Raw genomic sequence first — 22,740 nt, 5'->3', positions numbered from 1 at the left:
GAAAGCTCTCCTTCCCACGCACATCCAGATGCTTATGCATGTGCACGGACACACAAAAACACGCTCTTATTGCGCGTGCGTAATTATTGCAAAAGCAGCGCGCTGTCACCTTACGAAATCTGTGTCATAACACTCAGCTCGCACTTTCGCTTTTGCGCTCCGGGCTGTTATTTTTCAGCGTGCTGCACCTTTAAACGGCAGGCGTGGCTCTCCTACTACGACCCGCCTCTTATGCAGAATAGCCAAGAGTCCTTCCCCCGGATCATATAGTGCAGCAGTCTGCAAAGAAAGTGACCACAGCCGAAGCCTATCCAGCCCTCTGAGCGGTGGGACCGCGACCAAACGGACTCGTTCACCCCCGGTGACTGTTTACCACCTGAGAGAGACACGGAGCGGAGCAGCAGAGGGAGGGAGGGACGCTCGCTTTGGGAGCAGATTGCTTGTAAAGGAATCACTGTGGCTGCTTTTTCTGTTTTTTTTTTTCTTAGTGGGGTAATTGCGCACAGCGGATCCATGAAGACGCAGACAGGTTTTTCACTCTGGGCACCAGGTAAAAAACTCCTCACAGCTGACACGCAAACGCACACGTGGATGGTTTAGATAATAAGTGAACCTCTTAAAGTTTTAATTTGAATTTTATTCGGAGAGGGGTGTGTACTGGGGGGGTTGACGGATGGAAAAGCCGCATCTCCAGCGCGCCCGCTGCTTAATTAACTGATCGGCTTTTTAGCCGCAGCTGAATTCCTTGAGCTTGATAAGGAGTCGAGCCGAGGAGGAGCCAAATAAAGTGCTTTACGCGCGGCTCTTCGGTCTGAGCAGCCTCACCGGCAGCACCGGGGCTGCTACCTGCTACCTGTTTGTCCAATTAATCTATTTTCAGTCCCATTTTAATCGCCCTGTTTTCTGCTGAGCAGTCAGCGGAACATCCCCGCCCCCTCCCTTCAGTATCCTACTACTAAAACAGTGTTATGTAATGAAACAGTTGCGAAACTTTGAACTTCTCAACAGCTGCAGCAAGACTGGTGTTCTGGTTTTGGTTTGTTTTTGTTGTTTAAACCTTAAGGCGTGTGAGCGGAGAATCTTTATGCCTGAAAGTGGGTGTCTTCACCCCCCCACCACCCCTCTCTCAAATACTGTCACCTTATGAAGTCTTTACCGATTCGTAAACAAGGTTCTGGTGATTAAAGTCATCTGTTACGCCTTCTTTTCTTTTCTTTTTTTTTAAAGCTGGAGGTTTATTCCCTCAAAGGCAGGTCGCTGTTTACAAGGATAAACTGCATCATTATCTAATAGGCAGCGATGCATGAAAATAGCTGCATTATGCATTTACCACAGGGTCGACCCCAATAAATAAATAAATGATTAAAAACAATATACGCACAGCGGTGTTATTATTTCTGATGAGAACAAGGCTCAGTTCTGATCCAGCTGTGGGCTCTGTGTGTGTGTGTGTCTCTGCAGACAGCGGGAACAGGGAGTGATTCACCTCGCTGCCTCCAGCCACCCATGCCGGGCATTAGCTCCACCGCGCCTCGTTATGAAAACTGGGACATGGACCACCTCGACCACTACCAACATTATTTCTACGACGACCACGACCCGGACGAGGATTTCTTCAAGTCCACTGCGCCCAGCGAGGACATATGGAAGAAATTCGAGCTGGTGCCGACCCCGCCCATGTCCCCTATCCGGGCGGTGGAAGGGTCGGGGAGGGTCGGACTGCTCTACCCGTCTCTCGGAGACAAGCTGGAGTGGGTGTCCCAGTTCTTGGGGCAGGAGGATGAGCAGCAGCAGCATCAGCAGGATGTGCCGTGCAAGCTGGCTACGACCGGCGACTCGTTCGGGAACCTGAGCTCCATCATCATCCAGGACTGCATGTGGAGCGGCTTCTCGGCCGGACAGCAGCTGGAGAGAGTTGTAGGGGAGCGGTACTCTGCCTGTCCCGGGACCGGAGTGGCCGCTAAAGGGTCTGCAGTCACCTCCCCCGGGAGGGTGCAGAGTGGCCCCGGTGACACTGTTGCCCTCGGCGGCTTGGCTGCGGACTGCGTGGACCCCGCCGCGGTTCTCACGTTCCCGATAACAGGCGGATGCAAGAAACAAGTCTCTTCTGGTTCCGAGTCACAGAGCGACTCTTCAGGTCAGTAACAGGTGAAGCGCACTGATGTACAGCGTGAATGGTAGCTTTTTCTCTGTGCAGTTGTGTGTCACAGTGACGTTGAACAGGTAGTTCAGTGGCCATAATAAACCTTCCACATAGTTACCTGTTCTGTTTCCACCACATCCCTGTCATACACACACACACACACACACACACACACACACACACACACACACACACACACAGTACTTAACACACTGGAACTTCCAGACCCGCCCAGTCATGTTTTATTGAAGTCTCCTTTATTTGTTTGCTTGGATCAGCGACTTTTAGGTATTTTGTTTTTTTACTTAGTCATTTTTATTACATTTTTTTTTTTTTTTTTTGCTATGGTCAGCCATCTTGGCAGTAATGGCTGGCATGGCACATGATGATGACTGCATTGCGTTACCTTTGGTGCATGCAACACATGCTTGAAGCCCAGAGAGCGACACACCCATCCAAACATCTGCTGCTTGGCAGGGCTCCAGCAGGCCAGCTGCTACCTCTCCCTGCTCCTCTCCTCCAGTCTGACTTATGATAACAATATCCTCTCTGCCGGCTCTCCCTGACCTCAGATTTGACATGAATTCAATAAGGAGCACTTATTATTGGAACTTTATGTAACTGGGAGGGGATTGAGAAGCCACCCCCACCACCACCACCTTCCCTCCCCTCCTCTCCTTTTTAGTTATTCTGTCTAGCCTAAATTTTCCCTGAGACAAGACCTACTTTTTCCCAATTTTGTAATTCTTTTCCTCTCCCACTCCCACTCCCCCGAACCCATATGATAGAGTCTGGTATGTAGGCTGCTATGTGATGTCGAGCTCAGAGCGTGCATAATGGTGTGTGGAATGCCACAAAGGGAACTTGTTGCTGCATTCCTCCGCTCAACAGGCTGCGGCGCCAATTGTGTCGGAGTGGGGTGGGGTGGGGTGAGGGGTATTTGGGCCGAGCCAGCCCGGGCTGTGAATAGGAGCGGTGGGGGATTAGCCCGTTCAGGAGGGTTCAGGCTGGGTCTGCACAGTCCTGTTTTTTTTTTTTGTTTGTTTGTTTGTTTTGTTTTTTGTTTGTTTTTTTGACAGTGTTAAGCATTTCAGGGAGAGAGGGGAGCTCTGAGAGGAGGAGAATGAGCCAGCCCGGGAAACAGATGTGTGTTTAAGCTTCAGTAAAGAGCCATTATAGGGTTACTCTGGAGAATCGTCCTGTATGCTTTTGTAATATGAGACTTGCTTTTCACATGAGTGCTGCTGAGGATAATAGATGGGGTCGCCTTACTCCCAGCTTTGTGTCTGTCCCCTCTTCTTGCTGTGATGTTAGTTACTTAAGAGTGTGTTTTAATCTATAAGAGTGCTGAAAGTCTCCTGGCAGTCTACTCGATTTGCGGGAATGGAGTCAAAAAGATTTATTTTCTTTATTTATTTCTTTTAAACCCTGTTTCCACTCCAGTAAATAGAGGAACAAATGGGTTTCGCGGCGCTGGATATTAGTCGGCTCATTTTAACAAGTTGAAGAAGCACCTGAGTGCTTCACAGCCTAACCTGTCTCTCCCTCTCATGCTCACTCTGTGCACATGAATGAAGAGGGGGAATTTCCACTCAGGGAGCTGACCTAATGCAGTGATGATTCAGAGCCTTGGTGAGAGTGTGTGAGTGAGGGAGATCATGCAGGTTTCGCGAGGCTCTGTGAATTTCTTTTTCGCAGAAGCATATAATTGGCCTGAGGAGGCGGGAGGCTAAAGCGAGCGTGTCAGTCAGGCCGCTCACCTCAGCTGGCATTTTAAGTCTTAAACACTTCACTCTGTGTCTTTGCTTCTCTTTGGACTCACATTTATCCAATTTCTTACCTTTTTATTTTCCCCTTCAGATGATGATGACGACAAAGATGAGGATGAAGAGGAGATTGATGTGGTCACGGTGGAGCACAAGCAGCAGCGTAAACCTCGCCGACTGGTAAACACCCGCAAGCCGGTGACCATCACGGTGCGAGCTGACCCCTTCGACCCCGGCATGAAGCGTTTCCACATCTCCATCCACCAACAGCAGCACAACTACGCCGCCCCCTCCCCGGACACTCTGCCGACAGCGCCCGAGCCGCCGCGGAAGAGGGTTCGGCAGGAGAACGCATCGGCTCAGGCGACGCCGCCGCCTCCCCAGAACTCTAGTTCCCACCAACCCCGGCCCGGCCACGCCCCGCTGAACTTGGACAGCAGAAAGCCTCACGTGACCTTGGCCAGGTCGGAGTCACCTAATCTCAGCGCCTCCTCTCCTACCTCCTCCGCCTCGCCGTCATCTCCTTCCTCCTCCTCCTCATCCCACCCCCAGAGCTCCCCTTCGAAGGCCCCCTCCTTCTCCCACCTCTCCAGCCCCCAGTCGTCCGACTGCGAGGACACAGACAAGCGCAAGGCGCACAACTTTCTCGAGCGCAAGCGGCGGAACGACCTGCGCTCGCGTTTCCTGTCGCTGCGGGACGAGATCCCGGGCTTGGCGGACTGCCCCAAAACTCCCAAGGTGGCCATCCTGACCCGAGCCACCGAGTACCTGCAGCAGCTGCACGCCAGCGACCGGCAGAAGGCTCAGGAGAGGAAGCAGCTGAAAGCCCGGCAGCTGCAGCTGCTGCAGAGGCTGGCGCAGCTCAAGCGCTCCTGAATCTGACACGGCACCTCACAAGTACACTCACAGGACTGAACGGGACTCTGTGAGGATGAAAAAACACTAATGTTCACTTGGAATAGTGCGGGTGGATTTCATTTCTTTCCTTTTCTTTTGTTTTTCTTGTTTTTGTTTGTTTTGTGGTTTGCACATTAGCTTCTGAGTGACTGACGAGGCCACAAGCCGTCATGACGGCAAGCTTAGGGACTGATGATCGCACGGGGGCATCCGTGGATCGGTGTATGCGTGGGCTTTCAGTTTTAGGTTTGTCCAGCCCCCCACCCCCAATCATGAAATATTGTCCACACTGTCGCTTGTTACGGCCTGCCGCGTTTGTTTGAGGAAACTGCCGCGACTGTGTCGTTAACCGCTGCACCGCCTCCTCGATTGTGACGGACTCTTGTTGCGCTTGCACAGCTGCGACGTCTCCCCCCTGAAATGTCTTTGTGTACTTTCCCATCACATGGCCCCCAAGTACTTGATATCCAACATGTTGACCCTTTCTTTTTCTTTTTATCTGTCATTGTCCTCAAATCTCTTTCCCTTTCTTGTTTTCTTCACACTACTTCCACCCCCTACCCCTTTTCTAACCTCTGACCAGCCAGAGACACGGAGCAGTTAATGATGCACTGTTACCATGCGCGTCTCGAGCAGATGAAGTCCCGACTCCTCTGCCTGCAGGTTCCAGATTGCAGCTTTTGGTATATTACCCTCTCGATCGTCAGACGTTTCAAAAGCATCGGCTTTGCCCTTCTGTTTCGTAGCGTTATTCGGAGAAGATAAAAAAAATCTAGCAAAAATCCCAAGAATCTTCCCCCCCTGTCTTTTCCTATTGTGCCATGGAGACCAGCCAGAAGATGAATGTCAGCATTCATTAGTTAACTAAGAGAAACTTTTAGAAGGACCTGATTTGAAATCTTTGCCCCCCCCTCAAAAAAATGCCTGTAGATGAAGCCCACTGAGGTTCAGCTGTATGTTTTTCATCTTGCTGTCTCATGAAATCTTTTTTTTTCCTGGGTTTTTTTTTTTTTTGCACATTGATGTAATGCCTTTAGAAGCCTTTCAGTGTATGTAGACTGTCCAGTTGGATGTTATGTGTATATAGTACACTTCCTGTACAGTCCCTTCCAAACCAAAACCAGAGCTGTCTACTATACTTGCCCTAGTTGGTTTTTGTTTTTTTGGCTCAAGCTTGCTGGCTTTTCAGAGACAACTCAAAGCTTCTATTTTTGTTAATAAAATGATTATTAAAAGGAGAAAAAAAAAAAGTCAAAATAAAACACTTTGAACGTTGATCACACTAGTCACTTTGTCACAATGTTTTTCATTTGTTATTGTTTTCAGAGCCTCCTTGTTTTCATACTTGTGTGTTTCTGGGGTTTCTTCATTTGTTTAAAGAATAAATCAGACCAGGCAGAAGTTTTTATACTATATTTTCCTACCAAGTTGTGTTTCAGTGTGAGCTAATGACTGTTTTTTTTTTTTTTTTTTTTGGTTAATCGCAGTGACTGGGCTTTATTGGTGGTTTATGTGCTGAAAGTTGTGTCTTGATTGGATACATACCCCCCCACAAACCATTCAATCACTATAGCTGTAACGCTCTTAGATCTAGTGCAGGTGTTATGGATGGTGTGTGTGGACTTAAGAGGATCTACTGATTAAACTTTTAGCTGCGTGTAGCCTTGATGTCGATGCTTTCTGCTTTTTCTTTCTTTCTTTTTTTTTCTTTTCTTTTCTTTTTTATTGTGCAATCCTGTTGCTGCCTGTTGTCCTGTAAGCCATGCAATAGGACACTGTAGCCCCGGATCGAGTACTGTAAACGATGAGTAGCATGCCCAGCTTCGCCCGCTCTCAGGAAAATCCATGTAGTCTGCAGCTTTTGTATCAGGGCTGTAGACTGTGCTTTTGGAAGGGGGGGGCGTTTAACCTGTTATTATGCTATTTGTAACAACCTCAGGAGCCACCACAGAGGAGAGAAAGTGAGCTTTAAGAGCAGGAGATGGATGGATTTGGTTGAAGAATTGTGTGCGTTTCCCCCGCTTCCTCCTTAATGCTCATTAATTCAGCACAAACCACCAGTAAACCCAGTCAGGTTTTCCCCCCAGCAGGGTACACCCATGGCAGTGGTTTACATTGTTGTCGTTGTTTTGGTTTGTTTTTTTCCCCCCCATGTGTGATGGTCACTGATTTCTGCTGTAGCACAGTCATAGTAGCAGTGAATGTTTTTCTTTTTTTTTGTTTTGAACCTTGTCTCAGCACTTTTCTTTTTCCTGTACCTCATAAGCCTCAGTGTATGAAGAGTAAGTCAGAAAAGTTAATAAATTCCATGGTTTGACTTCATAAATCAATCGTTTGTCTCTCTTTCTTGAGAAAAACACAGAATTCAGACAATCAACAGCAGAAACAGGAAACCTATTAGCCAGTCAGTGTTGTTGCACTGACGTATGCGCACGCACTAGCGCTTCGCAACATAGTCAGCTGAAAGGAAAAAAAAAACTGAATGGCCATGGGGAGGTCTTATCATCAGAAAAAGCTGCAAAATTTGTGAAAAATAGAATTAAAAGTCCAAAATTTATGACATCCTTCACATTTTCCAAAGCTGTCTAGTGGGAAAATTCTGGCCTACAGGCCTCATATTTGACACCCTTTCTTTAAAGTCTTATTTTGGGGGTAAAGCTGTAAAACTTGAAAAGCTTTTCCTTTTGTTAGGTACAAACAGAATTGCAGTTTTCATAATGTTGGACTTCTATACCACCACAACAGACTTAAAATAAAACAACGATGCAATCAAAGTACAGATTTGCACTTAAGCAGAGATTAAAGATCCTGGGGTAATTTGTGAACCCACAATATGAGCTCGACATGTGCAGCATCCAATTCTATTACACACACACTGTTTTCCATCAAACCACCTGTATGACTGAACAGAATCCCCCACTCCTCATCCAGTGTTTGTTCTATGCGGTCTCCATGGTAACGCTTGGTAGCATCTTCACCATGGCAACAAGCATCTTTGCTTTGCTACTGCAGAGTTCTGGCAGTTTCCATAGAAACAGTGCCAACTATGCTGTTAAATGTATCTGCAAAAAGCATCGCACGGGCATCCTGAATGTAGCAACGAGCGATCTGATTGGTGCAAAAATACAGCATCAAAGCCATCTACCGTTATGACAACTTGGTTGCTGGTTAATTTGCGGAACTGGACGGAACCGGTTACTGCCAGTAAAACCGTTTAATGCATTCAGTTTAATTTATAACAGCGACAAGACTGAACCGGTACAATAATGATAATAATAATAATGACGATGATAATAATAATAATAATAATAATAATAATGGTAATAATAATAATAATAATGGTACAGCAGTAACGGCTCCCCGTTGCTCGGCAACAGAACCCTCCTTTTGTCTCCTGTGCTCACAGCGCATGCGTGCGGTCGTCAGCTGGGCGCCGATGAGGCAGCATCATGGCGGCTTCCACTCTGAGCGTGCAGGGTGCTCTGCGGAGAGCGATGGTCCCGTCTTTGGTAGTGATTTTGGGAGCTACCGGCACCGGCAAGTCTAAGCTAGCGATCGAGATCGGAAAACGGCTTCAGGGGGAAATAATCAGCGCCGACTCCATGCAGGTAGGAACACGAGGGAATGCGCAGTGAGTCCTTGACATGGCAGCCATTATGCTTTACATGACCCTCCGGTTGTTGAAATATTTGGAGAAAGGCAGAGCAAAACGTGAAAATAAATAAATAAATAAGTAAGGTAGATCCGAATTCAGAGAAGCAGCACGTCATCCAAGGTGGTGCTGACTATCTACTGTCTGCCAGATAGCAGACAGTAGGAAAATAAAACGTCAAGACGTAAAATATGAAACTTCGTCATCATAAGACGGTCATTATAGCATAGTTTAACAGATGTAACGATTACCTCAGACGTCTTCGAGCAGCGGAGGGGTGAGTGTTTCAAAATGTGTCTGATCTGCTTTAGCTTTGGTTTGTAGCACCCATAGGCTGTATATAAAAGATGGACGCAACCACTTTGACGTCACCGTTTGTTTCTGGTTGCATTTTAAAACATCAGTGTTGGTACTTTGGCCCTTTTTGGAGGCAAAAGTGACCATATTTATTCTTCTAGAGGCTGAAGTGCAATGTCATCAGCTAAAGCTAGCAAGCGTAGTTAGCATAAACTGTGTAGGTGCAAACACATAACCTGCTAATTCAAGCTTATTAGCAGATAGTAGCATTTCACCAAAGCTAAACGCTTTTTTGCCTCACATACCTCCTCTGAAGTTGCTCTGAAAGTTGAGATTGTCTACAGAGAAACCAAAAGTTTCTTCATAACCACTGTCACAATTTTGTAGCTGAATTTGAGAATGAGTTGGTTTTGGAGCCAACTTTAGATCATTAGAGGAACTGTAGTTTTCTGAGGTTAGCTCTTGGTTGTTGGATGGTATTCTTCAGTAACATAAAATACATATACATATGGATCTCTGTATTATCAAGCATGAAAAATACATATAGGAAATGCTTAATAGATGTCAGGAGTTCACTCAATTATCATAATTTTAAGTGAGGTGTTCATTTTTACTCATTTATTTGCAATAAATGAGTAAAAATAAAAATCATACTTGTGTAGCAGTGAAGACTGTGGTAGAGAAGGACTTGTCAGAATGATATCTTTGGTTGGAACCTGTGCAGTGTTGCACAGTGTAAGCATGAATATAGATGAGTCACACCTGCAAGCCAAATCTGGCCAAATTTCTAACCAGGCACCAGAAAGTTTTGTCCCTCCTTGCTGCAGCAGCAACTTTACTGCACCTTCAAGCTAACAAGCTAGTTATCAGAGGGTAACACCAAAAATGAAAAATGCTAATGGAGGCAGTCAACCTTAAGAGAGTTAGGAGACAGAGTAGTTTGTTTCATCATTTGGAATACACACCAGCATTCATAAATAGTTACTGAGGATATATTGGTGTAGCTAAGGAGTGCTTTAAAGTGGAACTTGTACAATGTGTGTAATTTGAAGTGGAGACGATTAGTTAAGGTAACGCTTAAATATCATCCGGTTATTTATTGAATTCATTTTAATCTTATGTGACCTCACCATAGACTAATCAATGTTGCATCATTATAACTAAAAAAAGTAAAAACAAATATTATTCATAATAGCACTTATCATTTTCTTGACAGTTTATTAACCCTAACACAAAGCAAGTGTGGTGGTTTGCTAGTAGGCTGCAATGTTTGCAGTGGTGAACATTACATAAATGCTTAAGCTGATAAGTAGCTGTAAAGTAACAAACATTTTAACTCATAGTAGAAACGTTAGCAGGCAACTATTCATTTTGTTTTCATATCAAATTGGGTCTCAGCAATCTGGTACTGAATTCTTCGGATCATAAGGTGTACCAGATTATAAGGCGCATTAAGCGAAACAAAACAGTCAGATAAGTCAAATTTTACTCAACTCATTCTTCTTGCTTCCTCCACTTCCGTACCATTGATTCATTAATGTTGAATTCTCTCGCAGCTGCTCTATTCCCGTGTGGTTGCAGTATATTAATAACTAACCTTGTAAGGTGGATGGATTACCTCAGTTGTTCTCCTGACTGAAGTTTGGGCCGTTTACAGTAGGGCTGCTCAATTAATCGAATTTTAATCTCGATTACGATCTGGGTTTTCAACGATCATTAAAAATGACTGAGCCGATTATTAGCACCTCCCTCGTACTTTACTCACGCGCTGCTCCGTGTGGCAAATCGAGCGCACCTCTCTGCGTTTGGAACACGCGTCACAACAATTAAGAGGACCCGAAGGAAGCTCGGAAAGCTAAGCAGAAGTTATTTGGAGAGGAGAGGATAATGGCTGCTGAAGAAAGAATGCCATTGGTTGAAAAGAGAGGTAAAACGACTTCAGTGGTGTGGAAACCAATGTTCCTCTAAGCTGCGCCGCGTGCGCAATTGCGCACTGCTGGCACGGTCTCTGCGCACAGAAAATCTGCGTTGCGCACAAAAAAATCTAACCTGAATTGAAATTAAAATTAAAACTTTAACAATTCTGTTTTGCAGTGTTAGTCAGTAAGTGACTGGCTGCTCCTGTATGGGATTAGAACGATGCCACCTTATCCCATAGTCCAGCCAATAATGCGATTCACATTCGTATATATGCAGCCAATCAACGTTGCTGACAGGCTATGACAGCGTCCTTATGTGCCGACACCGGTGTTTTAGCTAGCAAAGCGGCGTGGCTGATGTGCACTGAAGCCACATTAATGACAACGTGTACAACCATTGGAGATGTGAGCAGGACAGACGGAACAATTGACGGAAAAAGTGTGGACTTTATACCAGTTTTTAAATTGTGTTGATAGGCCACTAAAACCAGAGTTATGATAAAAATATATGCAATGTTTGGTTTTCTTCCTGAATACTGTCGTTGTTTATATTTACTGCGGGAAGAAATGGTAAAACGCGGCGCGTTTATAAGGAAAACGCCGAAAGCACTCTCCGCCTGTGAGCAAAAACAAAACCAAAAAACCCCCCACCCTTTCCTATTGGTCAAAAAAAGTACCATGTCAGCCAATCAAAAAATGATATGGCAACGTGGCATCTAGTTGTTAAGAAATGGGGGGAAGTTTTAGGAGTGACGGCGGTGTTCTGAGATGTGAGAGATTTGAGACGTTTAGCGCAAATCTTGTGTAGTTAGTGTGTAGTGTAGTCAATAGTTTTGTTGTGTGTCAGAACAATGAGGCGAGTACTGAATGTTACAGGTGTTACAGGAGTGATACATCTCCTGTTGTCAGGCCTGCAGGTATCAGGCTTGTGATGTTCTCCTTTATCGCATAGTGGACGGAAATTATTTTTTGAAGTGGCACAAATAATTTGTGTGGCATCAGATTTGATGCAGAACAGCTGATTGTTCTGTAAATAGTTTGAAATGTTTATTTAAAAAAACGCCTTGGCTGCATTAAAAAAAAAAAAGCTGCAAAAAACTTTGTTTGCCAAACTGAGTTACTTTTTTGAAGTAGTAACTATATAATTAATTGCCCAACATTGGTCATTATATACTGTATTTTGCAGACAGAGAGTTATAGGACTCTCCCAGACCACAGACTCATATTCATAATACAAGTCAGAGCTTTTTTTTAAAAAGAAAGAAAGTTGTGTTTTCAAAATTGGAGTTCAAGTTATTTTTACTTCCAATAGTGTTAACATACTACACAGGTCATGAACAGGATTTTTTAAATTTTCATTGTAAGTGGGCTAAAGCAGTTAATTAAAAGTAGTCTAACACAAACACACATTGGTGGAAACATTATGGGTTTGCGGAGTCAGACGTGGATCAAATATTGTGCAGTATTTTAAAGTTCACTAAACATAGATGTTTACATTTTTCATTTATTTTTTATATTGCAAACATTTGCACTGTAATCAGTATTTGTACACTATTTTATATTATTTTTTGACAATCTTTAAAGCCATTATTCAATACATTGTTATTGTTAAATAAATATCGTCAAATAATCGAGATCTCAATTTCGGTGAAAATAATCGTGATTATCATTTTTGCCATAATCGAGCAGCCCTAGTTTACAGCATCCTGCCATGCAATTGCATGGCAGGATGCAATGGTATATCACGGTATATCATGTTTAAATGGAAACTAGCGAGCTAACTTCCGCTAACTTCCTGCTAACTCCGTTAAATTGAATAAATTCTGTTTTCATGGATGCCTGGATGTTAAAATTTTTTGTTACACCTGGTAAAGCAGCAATGCTGATCATTTTATTGAAGATGAAAGAATTTAGACAGTTTTCAACTCTCAGTGACGCCATAGTGTTCGTTTGACTTTGGGACCTGAAGCAGACGGAGTTTTGGGGACCCAGATTACTCTGCAAGGCTCCTGAGTACGGTTGCCGTAATGCTCCAACAATCCATTAAGCGGTGCGGCTTCATAGCTTACCAAAGTCGTACTAAAACATTTTTGACAGATTTTTGAGTGCCTTGTACCACACAAAATCGGTTTGAGGTCAGTAAGTACAACCAGAATTCATACATAAGGTGCACCAGATTATAAGGCGCACTGTCAATTTTTGAGAAAATTAAAGGATTTTAAGTGCACCTTATAGTGTGGAAAACACGCTAATTCTACTGGAATTGGCAGGGACATCTATCTCTCTGGTGTGGTGATATCCCTAAGCAGTCATGGACAGGCAGTAAAAGATGCTTCAGAAAGTTGAGGGATTGGAAAGAGTCATGTAGCAACCAGAGATCATATTTCAAATTAAAGTGGAGCCATAAGGCTAACGAGTGAAACTGTAAAGTTTACTCTATGGCATAAAGCTAGGCTGTATTGTAAATGGAAAGTCCCTGATAGAAGTTATTTTTACTTCTTGTCATGTTTGGGCCCACAGACATTTTTTTAAACTTTAATTGGTTTTGTTTGTAAAGGGACCATGTGCAACATTAACATAAATGTTGCTATTTGAATCATTGTACCCGTCACAAAAATGTTGCACAAAAAGTAAATTGCAAAACATCCACATACCCATAAGCACCAAACAGAGAAAAAAATGATGCCTCTGCAGAATCTTAGAGTGGTGATATTGCAGATTTTTATTGTCTAGTATTTTTGAAGTTTGTTTAATCTTAAGGTTGAATGGAGATTTGTAGAAATGAGTGCAAGGACACAATTAAAGATTGACTGTTTTGCTTTTACATCAGGAAATGCTCCACGCACACTATGAGCAGCTGTCGCGTTTGGGCTTATAAACAGGGTGTTGTGAGGTGTCCAGGTGGCAGCCTACTTGCAGAACCGTAGTCACATTGCATGCATTTTATTGACTTGGTGGCGTCGTGGAAAAGCAGCTATTTTTGCTGACTGCTTCAGCCTTTATGTGGACTGCATTGCACGTGAGTAGACTGAGCGGATTGCATTTTCAGGAAAATTAAAGCGTGTCAAAAAGTTGTTATATGCCGACCTCTGATTCAGTTAGTCATCCATCCATTTTCTTAATTGCTTATCAGGGTCGTAGGGAAGGAGGGGGCTGGACCCTATCCCAGCTGTCATAGGGCAAGAGGCGAGGCACTCCCTGGAAAGGTCACCAGTCTGTTGCAGTGCTGGTGTGATTCTCATGAGTTTGCCAGCCTTTCTCCAATGTGGCTTTAAGACTGTTGTTCTGTTGGTGTCTTTCATGGTTATTACAGTCAGTATCACAGCATTGTATACTACACAGACATACCTGTTCACTCGAGTTGTTAAACTTCAAGCTGAGAAAAGGTTTGGTGGAGGTAGGGGTTAGGTAGGGGTTATGGTGATTAGAGGCTGGTGTCAGTTTTAGGGAAATGAATGTAAATGAGTGCAATGTTCTCTGCAGTGATGGAGGCACGCCTCTTTGTGCGTGTCTCTGTGTCAAAGCAGTGACATTTAAAATCTCTCACACTCGTGTCATCCCCTCACCTCTCTCTCAGCCCCACCCTGCCTTTTGGTTCTCAGGCTCTGTTACCACAGCAACCAGAAAGGCACATTCACTTAAAGAGAGAAAGCTGGGTGCTGGTTTGAGTCTGGGTCATGTTATAGAACAGAAATGCACAGAGGAGGGAAAAAAAAATCCAGCTATCCACAGATGCCGGTGTCCTGCGGGGCTTTCTCTTATTCGGTAACTAATCACATCTTCCATCACCTTCCTTCCCCAACCCCCGTCTACCTGCTTCTTGATGTGCATTGTCCTTGAGAGCGTCTGTCCCTGTGGGGAGTTGCCTCTTCCAGCAGTCACCTGGTATTGGGCAAACTGGGTTACACTAATAACATTTCAGCCCAGAATATCTCGGCAACCAGCGGCCCTGGTTGGAGAGAAACTGTGGCCTAGTTACAGCACGGCAGCCCCGTCCGCAGCCTCCACACAGTATCAGGCCTTGTTGCCTCCTGTCAGTGTGTGTGACAGCGAGAGAAAGCCGGAGAGACACGCAGACACGGAGCGAGTGAGAAAGTGGCTGCTTATGTGAGAATGGGGCTGTGTATAGGCTAGAGCTGGCCTGTGTTGTCTTTGGGATAGGAAACAGTCTGGGCTTGTTTGGGAGAAAGCAGCATTGTGCTGAGCTGGTGCATATTCAGCGCCGTGCTACGCCGGGCCCGGCAGCTGAGAGTGAATGGGCACGCTGTGGCCACTGGGAAGTGCCTATTGTCCCGTGGAGAATCGGTTCCCACACTCCCTAACACTCCTATTGTGTTCCTTCACCCCCCCTCTCCTTCCCTCCCGACCACAGCCCCGGCCCCCAGCCCACAGTTCATTGGACATGCAGGGGGATATTATTCACTCATTAAATGAACATGCTATCCATGGCAAACGCACAAGCGGCTCGCTGTACTGTCACTGAATGAGGATCTGCCGAGTAGCATAAACCCTCGGTTCCCAAAGTGGGGTCCAGGGACCAGCAGAGGTCCTTCAGTAAGAGCATTTGGAATTGGAACAACTGATTTCAAGTTTCACAGCCTTCATTGTTCCTGTCATCTCACCAGGTGTCTGCAAGTGTGAGCTGTGTTAAATTAGGCAGTTATTTAAAGCTCCTGTTGTTGCACAGAGAGAGAACCTCAGGTGCACATGTTCACTATTAAATTATTCCAGAACTGGGTTAGTAGTTGCATTACAGCATATATTTAGCTAAATTTAACTGGACTTGATGCCCTTTTGCGTTTAATTTTCTTAAATTCCTTTTCTTGTACTGGTTGCAGAGATTAGATTGTACCATTTTTCTCCTTTTCTCTCCAATTTACAGGTTTCATTGACCTTTGATTCAAGTAAAGGTTCAATTAAAAAGGTCTTTGGGGGGACTTAAGTTTGGCTGTTTTAATTTGATCATTGATCCACTGTGGCAAGGGGATGTGTATGTGTGCACACATGCTTTCCTAAATTAAATTTGAAAAAAAAAAAAAAAAGCCCTTTTTAACAGAACCTTTATCTGCAGATTCTTTATTTATCAGGTAATTTGTGATAAATAAATGGTGCTGCAGTGCTGGCTGGTAGTCTTTATTCTTCTCTGCAGCGCCAGGTGAGCTTTTGTTCAGCCACAGTTCTCCAGCTGATGTTATGTCTGGTTCCAGTTGCGTGTCCTTCAGTTGGAGCAAGTCTCCAGAACTGAAATCGTCAGTAGCTGCAGTACAAAGCAGTGGAGCTGGAGACCGTCCCACATTGAGACGATACACTCTTTGAAGAAGAGCGAGAGGATTGTTCACTAGTAAATTTGTCACGAGTGGTGTCCTTCTCTCTGACTGGGGAAAAATAAAAATGCATAAATGAGTTGACAGATCCACTCGGGCTGCTGTTACTGGTGACACAAACAGCAAATCTTTGATCAGTTGTACATTCCTGAGAGGATGCTGAAGGATGTGACATAACGGAGGTGGTCATGGGGGAAAACTGCCGCACAAAGATCCTCTGAGAGGGAGGGTTGACTCCCAAATAAATCCGAAGCACTTTTTTAACCAGATTATAGTCCTGAACTCAGATTTCATTGAGAATTTTTGTATTCAGCTGTTATCAGTTTAAGTTGAAAAAGGCACCCTGCAGTTTGATGTTTTGTCAAGGTTTTTCGAATCTCATTGTTTTGTGTGTTTACTTTTTTGGCGAAGTGTGGATGTTGTGTGTACAGCTGTTTAAGGGGATTGAACCGGGGGCCTTTGTTCCTTTGTGGGGTTGACTGGTTCCAACTTACCAGCAGCCTGCTTGTAAATATTGGCAGATTGTTGACAACTGCCCTCGATTCCTTCGAATACATATCCAGGCAGCGGCAAGCTCTGAGTAAGAGTTTAGGTAATAACGTTGCTCTAGGCTTCGGTGTATGAATGAGACTGTGAAAAGGCAGAGCACGCAAACGTTTCCCTCTAGAGAGGAGAGATGTGTTCACGCACTGCCGTCGCGCTGATTGGACATGATGCAGAATTCGGTTGGCTCAGACGAGCGTTTGATGAGCTGCGACAGACGGACATTTGTTAATCAAGCGTCACCTCGAGGGAGAGGATGATTTATCAGGGCATCGCTTACTTACTGACAGTGCTTTGCAAGACATTATTGTTAATAAGAAACTGTTGATATGGTTAGTGACAGCAAGGAGGCAGACTGAGGTTCATATGAAATATAAACTTGTGCTGCCTGTGTGAAAAGTACTTTGTGGATCCCTCGCTTTATTTGCCACTGCCCATATTTTCAGTCAACATTTTGTCCAGTGTTGTGATTCAGGTTTGAGATATCTGTTAGTTTGGGCTTCTTGTACAACAAACACATGGGATATTTTGTTTTCCCAGGAATATTTCAGGATATCAGCAAATTTTAAGAGACATCTGAGACATTATGAGAGGCGGACGTGACATTTAAAGAACCCTTAGTGGAAAATTGTGGATGAGCGTGTCTGTAAAGACCCAACAAGGATCCAAACTAAGAAAAGCATGAGCCTGTTGTGTTGTCTTTGCTGATACATGCAGAGAGTAGGGAAACAGGCCAAGACAGTTTCAAAAGACTGGTGGCAGGTAGAGCAGCTCGTTGTTGTCATAAAGCTGTAGGTAAGTGCTGTTTTTCTTTTTAAGAGTTGTCCACTCATGAAGCAGAAGCCCGGATCGATACAGTGAATGAGGGCATGCGGAAGGTTGGTGTTCCAAAAGAAGACGGTAGGGTTAGGGTGTGATGGAGGCAGACGATCCGCTGTAGCAGCCCCTGAATTCAATTGAATTTAAATTCAAAGTTTGTGCACATGTTGCGATATGTTCTCATGCTTTTGTTTATTTCCCACTTTTTTGTGCCAAGAACTCCTCTTTAAAAAACAAAACAAAAGTTATAATGACCGACCTGTTTGAAAGGCTTTCGCCTCTTCGTCACACGCTCGCAGAATGGAACAGGTGACGCAACAGTTAAATGCCAAGCCCTGCACACGGGTAAATATGAAGATCAGTCAGCAGCGGTTGCATCCGCTCAGATTAGATCAGATTTTTTTTGTGTGTGTGTGTGTGTGAACAGATTTTTCACGCTTACTCACAGTCACACGTTGGATAGATTTACTAACAACATATTCGTCTCCAGGCACGGCGAAAAAGATCACCGCGCTGGACTGCGCGAAGGGCGTGCCTCGCAGGGGTGGGGATGGGGTCGATTTACAACAGGTCGTGCACATGCGCGCCGTATATCTCGCGTCTGAAAGAAGGTGCCGCTGTGTTTCTCTTAAGGACCGCATGAGTGGTGAAAGGGTGGATGATTTGTCAGGCTTACTCATCTGCTGCTGAATGCGAAAAATGGGCCCGAGCAGCGGGAAAGCTGCCTTGTGTCATCGTGGCTCTTATACTCCTATGAAAGTGGAGAGAGGGGGGTGGGGTGGGGGCTTTTGTAGTGAAAAACACCAAAGGGCTGATTTTCCTTTTTAAGTTGTAAATTTAGAACGTGTCGCTGTGATTTCACTCCTGTGAGGCGGCTTATTCGTTCGCAGGCTACTCTTATTACTGGCCAGAGCTTGTTACACACACACGCTACACATGCATGCTACACACAGAAGCATGGTGCTTGTCTACGCATCAGACACATCCTACACTCTTATATTCCTCTAATTCTCAAGCAGTCATCCCTTCCTCCCCCTCCTTCGCTCTCATTGTGCGTGTCTCTCTCTGTGTGTCTGCCGAGCCTGTGACCTGTCTGGGCTTTGACGGATCGGTGTGCCTTGTAACTTAGGCAATGCTTCCTCCCACATCCAGTTTATTATGTACCTTTAGAAGTAACCTAAGCCAGTGTAGCAGAGCTCTAAAAAAAACACAAAACTGATAAACTCCTATTTTGTGTGTGTGTGTGTGTGTGTGTGTGTGTGTGTGTGTGTGTGTGTGTGTGTGTGTGTGTGTGTGTGTGTGTGTGTGTGTGTGTGTGTGTGTGTGTGTGTGTGTGTGTGTGTGTGAGTGAATTGCAGTCTGCGGGTGTGGTGATGCGGTCAGGCACAGTCAGGCAGCATGGGAGAGGAGGATAGCAGGATGGAAGAAGAGGAGGAAGAGGAAGAGAGGGGGCGGTGGGGCTACGCCATGAATGATTTATTAGTCTGGCATTACTGGGCCATTCCCCACAGAGAGACAGAGGAGAGGAAGATGGAGGGATAAATTGTTGAAGGATGGTGCCTTGAGGGGAAGGAAGGAAAGAAGGGGTAGAAAAAGAATGGGCAGCATTCATTTGTGAGCGTAACCGAGGAAAGGATTCCTGGAGACAGAGCTTACAGTCTATGCGCCGGAGCATGTGCCGCGGCCTCGAGGAGGCTGAACCGCGCCGTTATCGACAGCTTCCCTCTGACCCCGCTGTTGGTTTTTGATCAAAGCTTTCAGTATTTTTGTATTAAATGTTTAGCGCGCTGTCGCTTTGCTGTTTGAGCGCTGAAGTGTGATTTTAAATCATCATCGCAGGCTCGCTGAAATCTGAGCTAATGAAATACAAACTGCAGCACAAACACAGATTAGATCTGCATTTGATTTGCAAAAACACTCGCGTGTTACTAAATAATATGTGTTGTTCTGACAGTTTCCAATAGTTATTTTTTAGCAACAAATGGTATTGATGTGACGAGTTATCATTTTCTTTTTTTGTAAAATGTAACATTTATAAGCCTCTCACTGGGACTATGAGCATGAACGTGCATCACTTAAATCTCATTTAGACTTTTGCAAACTTTAATTATAGCCTAAGGATTATGAGATTACACCAATCAGTCACAACATTAAAATCCACGCCTACCTAATATTGTGCAGGTCCACTTAATGTGCCTAGAACAGATCTGGACTTATGGTAGTGCCCTGTGGGTTGAGGGGTGGGGTATGTTGGTCATATTCCTCTAGCCGTTCTTGGGCATTTTTTTTGACTGGACTTTACTTTGTTTTGGAGCCAGGTGCAGAATGAAATGCGTCTTCCTTTACTTAAAACTTCTGTTTAATTGAAAACGGGATGAAAATAACAGATCAAAAGTTTAAACTGAGAAATTTGACTGCTGTTTGAAAAATATGCACTTGTTTGAATTCAGTGGCAGCAACATAGTTCAGAAAATTTGGAACCGGGGCAGCAAATTGTTGCAGAAACAGTGCAATGGTTAAAAACTGCTTGCGTCATCTCACAACTAGAATTGGATATGAAAACAGAATCCAGAGAGCACTTCAATAAAGACTGAAAAGGATGCATTACACTGGGAGAGATCACATGAGTGAAATGATCGAGTAATCTAAGAATCAGATTATTTTGGTGATTTCTGGGCCTGGGATTATTTAGGATGAAATGAAAGTGAAAAATTCAAGAAAATTCAGGAATGTGGGAAATTTTTCAAAAGTCAACGTGTGTGATGGAATGAAGGATCATTAGTGCACATGGTATGGGTAACTTGCATGTCTGTGGGGGCAGCATTTAAAAGCAGCATGCTGTTATTGCACAATTATTTCCAAAATTGTAATCACATTTATTTTGGTCTATTTAATTTATTTGTCACAATATTTCATTGATTTTAGTTGCAAAAATTTTAACATAAAACACTGATCTTGTGCTATTTGCATTTTTTTTTTTTAGCTCTTATAGGTTTTCATACAAATTGCAGTTATTGGTGTCTTTCAGGCAGTTCAGTAGTTTAGTTGTGTTGCTTTGCGGCATAGACACACATATGGTGCTGTCGATTAACAGCATTTACCATAAATCCAAAGCACATCCAGACAGGGGATGATGATGATTTGAGGGCCGAGCTCATTGCCCTCTACTGCACCAGGCTTTTGAATTTTATGGTCTGTTATCTCTCGTATCTCTGGCTTTTTCTCATTCAGACTACATCCGGGAAATTTTAAGCAGCGCGTTGTATGGAACAGCTGTGATTGGCACATCATCAGATAGTAATTTAGGGTGCGCTTGATATGCTTTTGCTTTGTGGACTTTACATTTTCTGTATCTGTCGCTCGCATTCACCAGATAAAAGCCGCTGGCCTCTCAACTTGCACAGCTTCAGTCATTGTTAATGGGAGATGGACATGCCTTTATAACAGAGACAGCTACAGCGTCCTATAAGCAAAAAGTAAGCGTAGCTTTCAGCAACAAATCAGATTGTGGCCACAAGAAGGAAAGGAGAGAGACTGATTTACTTTGGTACATTAACTTATGTCTGTATTTAGCTTCTCCTGATGAAATGCCACAGGTCAAGCCTAACATTAGCTGGCATAATGTTAGCTTATGATCCTCTGCTGTTGTTGTTTAGTCAGCGCTTGTCTGTTGTTAGGAGACGGGAGGATCACATGTTTAATGTGCTGACAATATGTAAGTGCAACATTATCTGCATGTTAGAGCCTTAACTTCATTTCAGGAGATGAGGTTTGAGATGAGGAGGAAGAGGATGACGTTTTATCCAGATGCTGGTTGCGCTCTCTCAGGTTTTCACTTCTTTGGTGAAAGATGACAAAACATAGCTATGATCTTTCATATCCAGAATGTGAAGCTGCAGATACAAATTTGTACCATGGTGGTACATAGTATGTCACACATAGTATGTCATGCCTGGTGCGACATACTATGTATGTGGCCACTCTCTACATAAAACACGATTGGTGGAACAGTGATGTCCATCTCGGCCACTGTATTCAGTATCGCAGGCAACATGACGGCTTCCACAGACTGGGGCTCACTCCTTTGTATTTAAATGGATCAATTATTTATATTTATGAGTAATTACAGAAGCAGGGTTTGATGTCCAGTGCTGCACATTGCTTTTCGATTGCTCTCACTTGCCAGTCAGCAGTCTGGAGTGTTTCCATGTAAGCTTAGTATTGTTCTTTGCTTGCCTCAAACTTCAAGCGAGGTGCTTCAAAAAAAAAAAAAAGAGTGAGTGGAGTTGAGCCATGCCGCACAGTGAAAATTAGACTTTTAACTACCAAGATGAGCTTTATCCATCATTTGCTCCTAAATGGACTCATCTAATTTAGATTAATTGCTGCCACGGAAACAAATTCAGTGGATCGGAGTGGTGCGTTCCCGGGAAATTTGGAAAATGTCTGTATTTTCATTTTTCCGGCAGCTATCATTACAGAGGGAAATTCTGAGAGCACATTATTGAAATGCCAATACTTTAAAGTCATTACATCGGTCCAACAGTAGTTTGAAAGGTCTGTTTCATTTCCCTTTACCCTTTAATGCTCTTTGTGAGTCTTATTTTGTGTCTCACCGAGTGATTGTGTGTGTTTCTTTATTCTTTCCTCACCCTTCTCTGTCTTCTTTTTGCCCTCTTTCATTTGCCCGTGCGCCTCCCCTTTGCCTTTATGTGGCAGAGGAACAGCTGTCTCGTGCAGGGCATAAGGTTGGCCAGGCAGTCCGGCTGCAGGCTCCGCAGAGCTCGAACACTGAGCTCATTGTCTCATATACAAGCTCGCACACACACTCCCCTGTCCTACTCACACACAAGCCACATGCTCACATCCATTTAAAAGCGAGGCAGGAAGGAGTAGGCAGCTGAACCCACATTAGCTGGGTTTCCATTGAAGTGCATCAGCGTGAATTATGACATCTGAAATTGGAAAAAGCTGAAAGTGAGGAGTGCAATATGTGAAGCATTTCATCAGCAACTTCTCAGAAAATGCCCTTTACAGTGTGTGCACGTTTGCGTGTGTGTGATGCGGGGTGATCTAACACATTTAGACCGGGACAGTTTGGAGTAAAAATCAAAGAGATCTCTTTATAAGTAGCTGTAAAGTGTGCATGTGGGCGTTTCTATGAAGATGCTGGACTTGAGTATAAAACTCCAAACAGGATTTTCTGGTGTGGTCTTCAGCTGGTGTGAGATGTGACCAGCATTAGCTGCAGGCAAACAATTTGCTCACCTCAAATCTATCCTTTACCTTTCGTCATCCTTTTGTCTCTCTAACAGCGGCCTCTCCTTTTCTCTCTCCAAGCCAGCTGATAGAGGAATTTTTCCCCCCATCATTTCAGATG

The 22,740-nt window shown here is 44.2% G+C and overlaps 2 protein-coding genes across 4 annotated transcripts in view; both read left to right on the top strand.

Moving 5' to 3' along the window:
- Positions 1-256: 256 nt before the first annotated feature.
- Positions 257-7,136, top strand: myclb (MYCL proto-oncogene, bHLH transcription factor b). Its single transcript, XM_031740140.2, has 3 exons — positions 257-550; positions 1,462-2,137; positions 4,004-7,136. The coding sequence occupies exons 2-3, from the start codon at positions 1,507-1,509 to the stop codon at positions 4,783-4,785; spliced, it is 1,413 nt and encodes a 470-aa protein (XP_031596000.1). The 5' UTR covers positions 257-550; positions 1,462-1,506; the 3' UTR covers positions 4,786-7,136.
- A 1,070-nt stretch (positions 7,137-8,206) lies between these two features.
- Positions 8,207-22,740, top strand: part of trit1 (tRNA isopentenyltransferase 1) — a 62,068-nt gene continuing 47,534 nt past the window's right edge. For 2 of the 3 annotated variants that reach the window (XM_031740161.2, XM_039606112.1), the window contains exon 1: positions 8,207-8,414. In XM_031740161.2, the coding sequence (XP_031596021.1) occupies positions 8,256-8,414 (159 nt within the window). In that variant the 5' untranslated portion in view covers positions 8,207-8,255. The remainder of the gene's footprint in view (positions 8,415-22,740) is intronic. The other variant, XM_031740160.2, reaches the window with a different exon arrangement.

This window comes from Oreochromis aureus, linkage group 22, assembly GCF_013358895.1.
Source record: "Oreochromis aureus strain Israel breed Guangdong linkage group 22, ZZ_aureus, whole genome shotgun sequence".
NCBI lineage: Eukaryota > Metazoa > Chordata > Actinopteri > Cichliformes > Cichlidae > Oreochromis > Oreochromis aureus.
The sequence above is the reverse complement of the archived record's forward strand: the minus strand, read 5'-3'. Positions and strand labels throughout refer to the sequence as shown.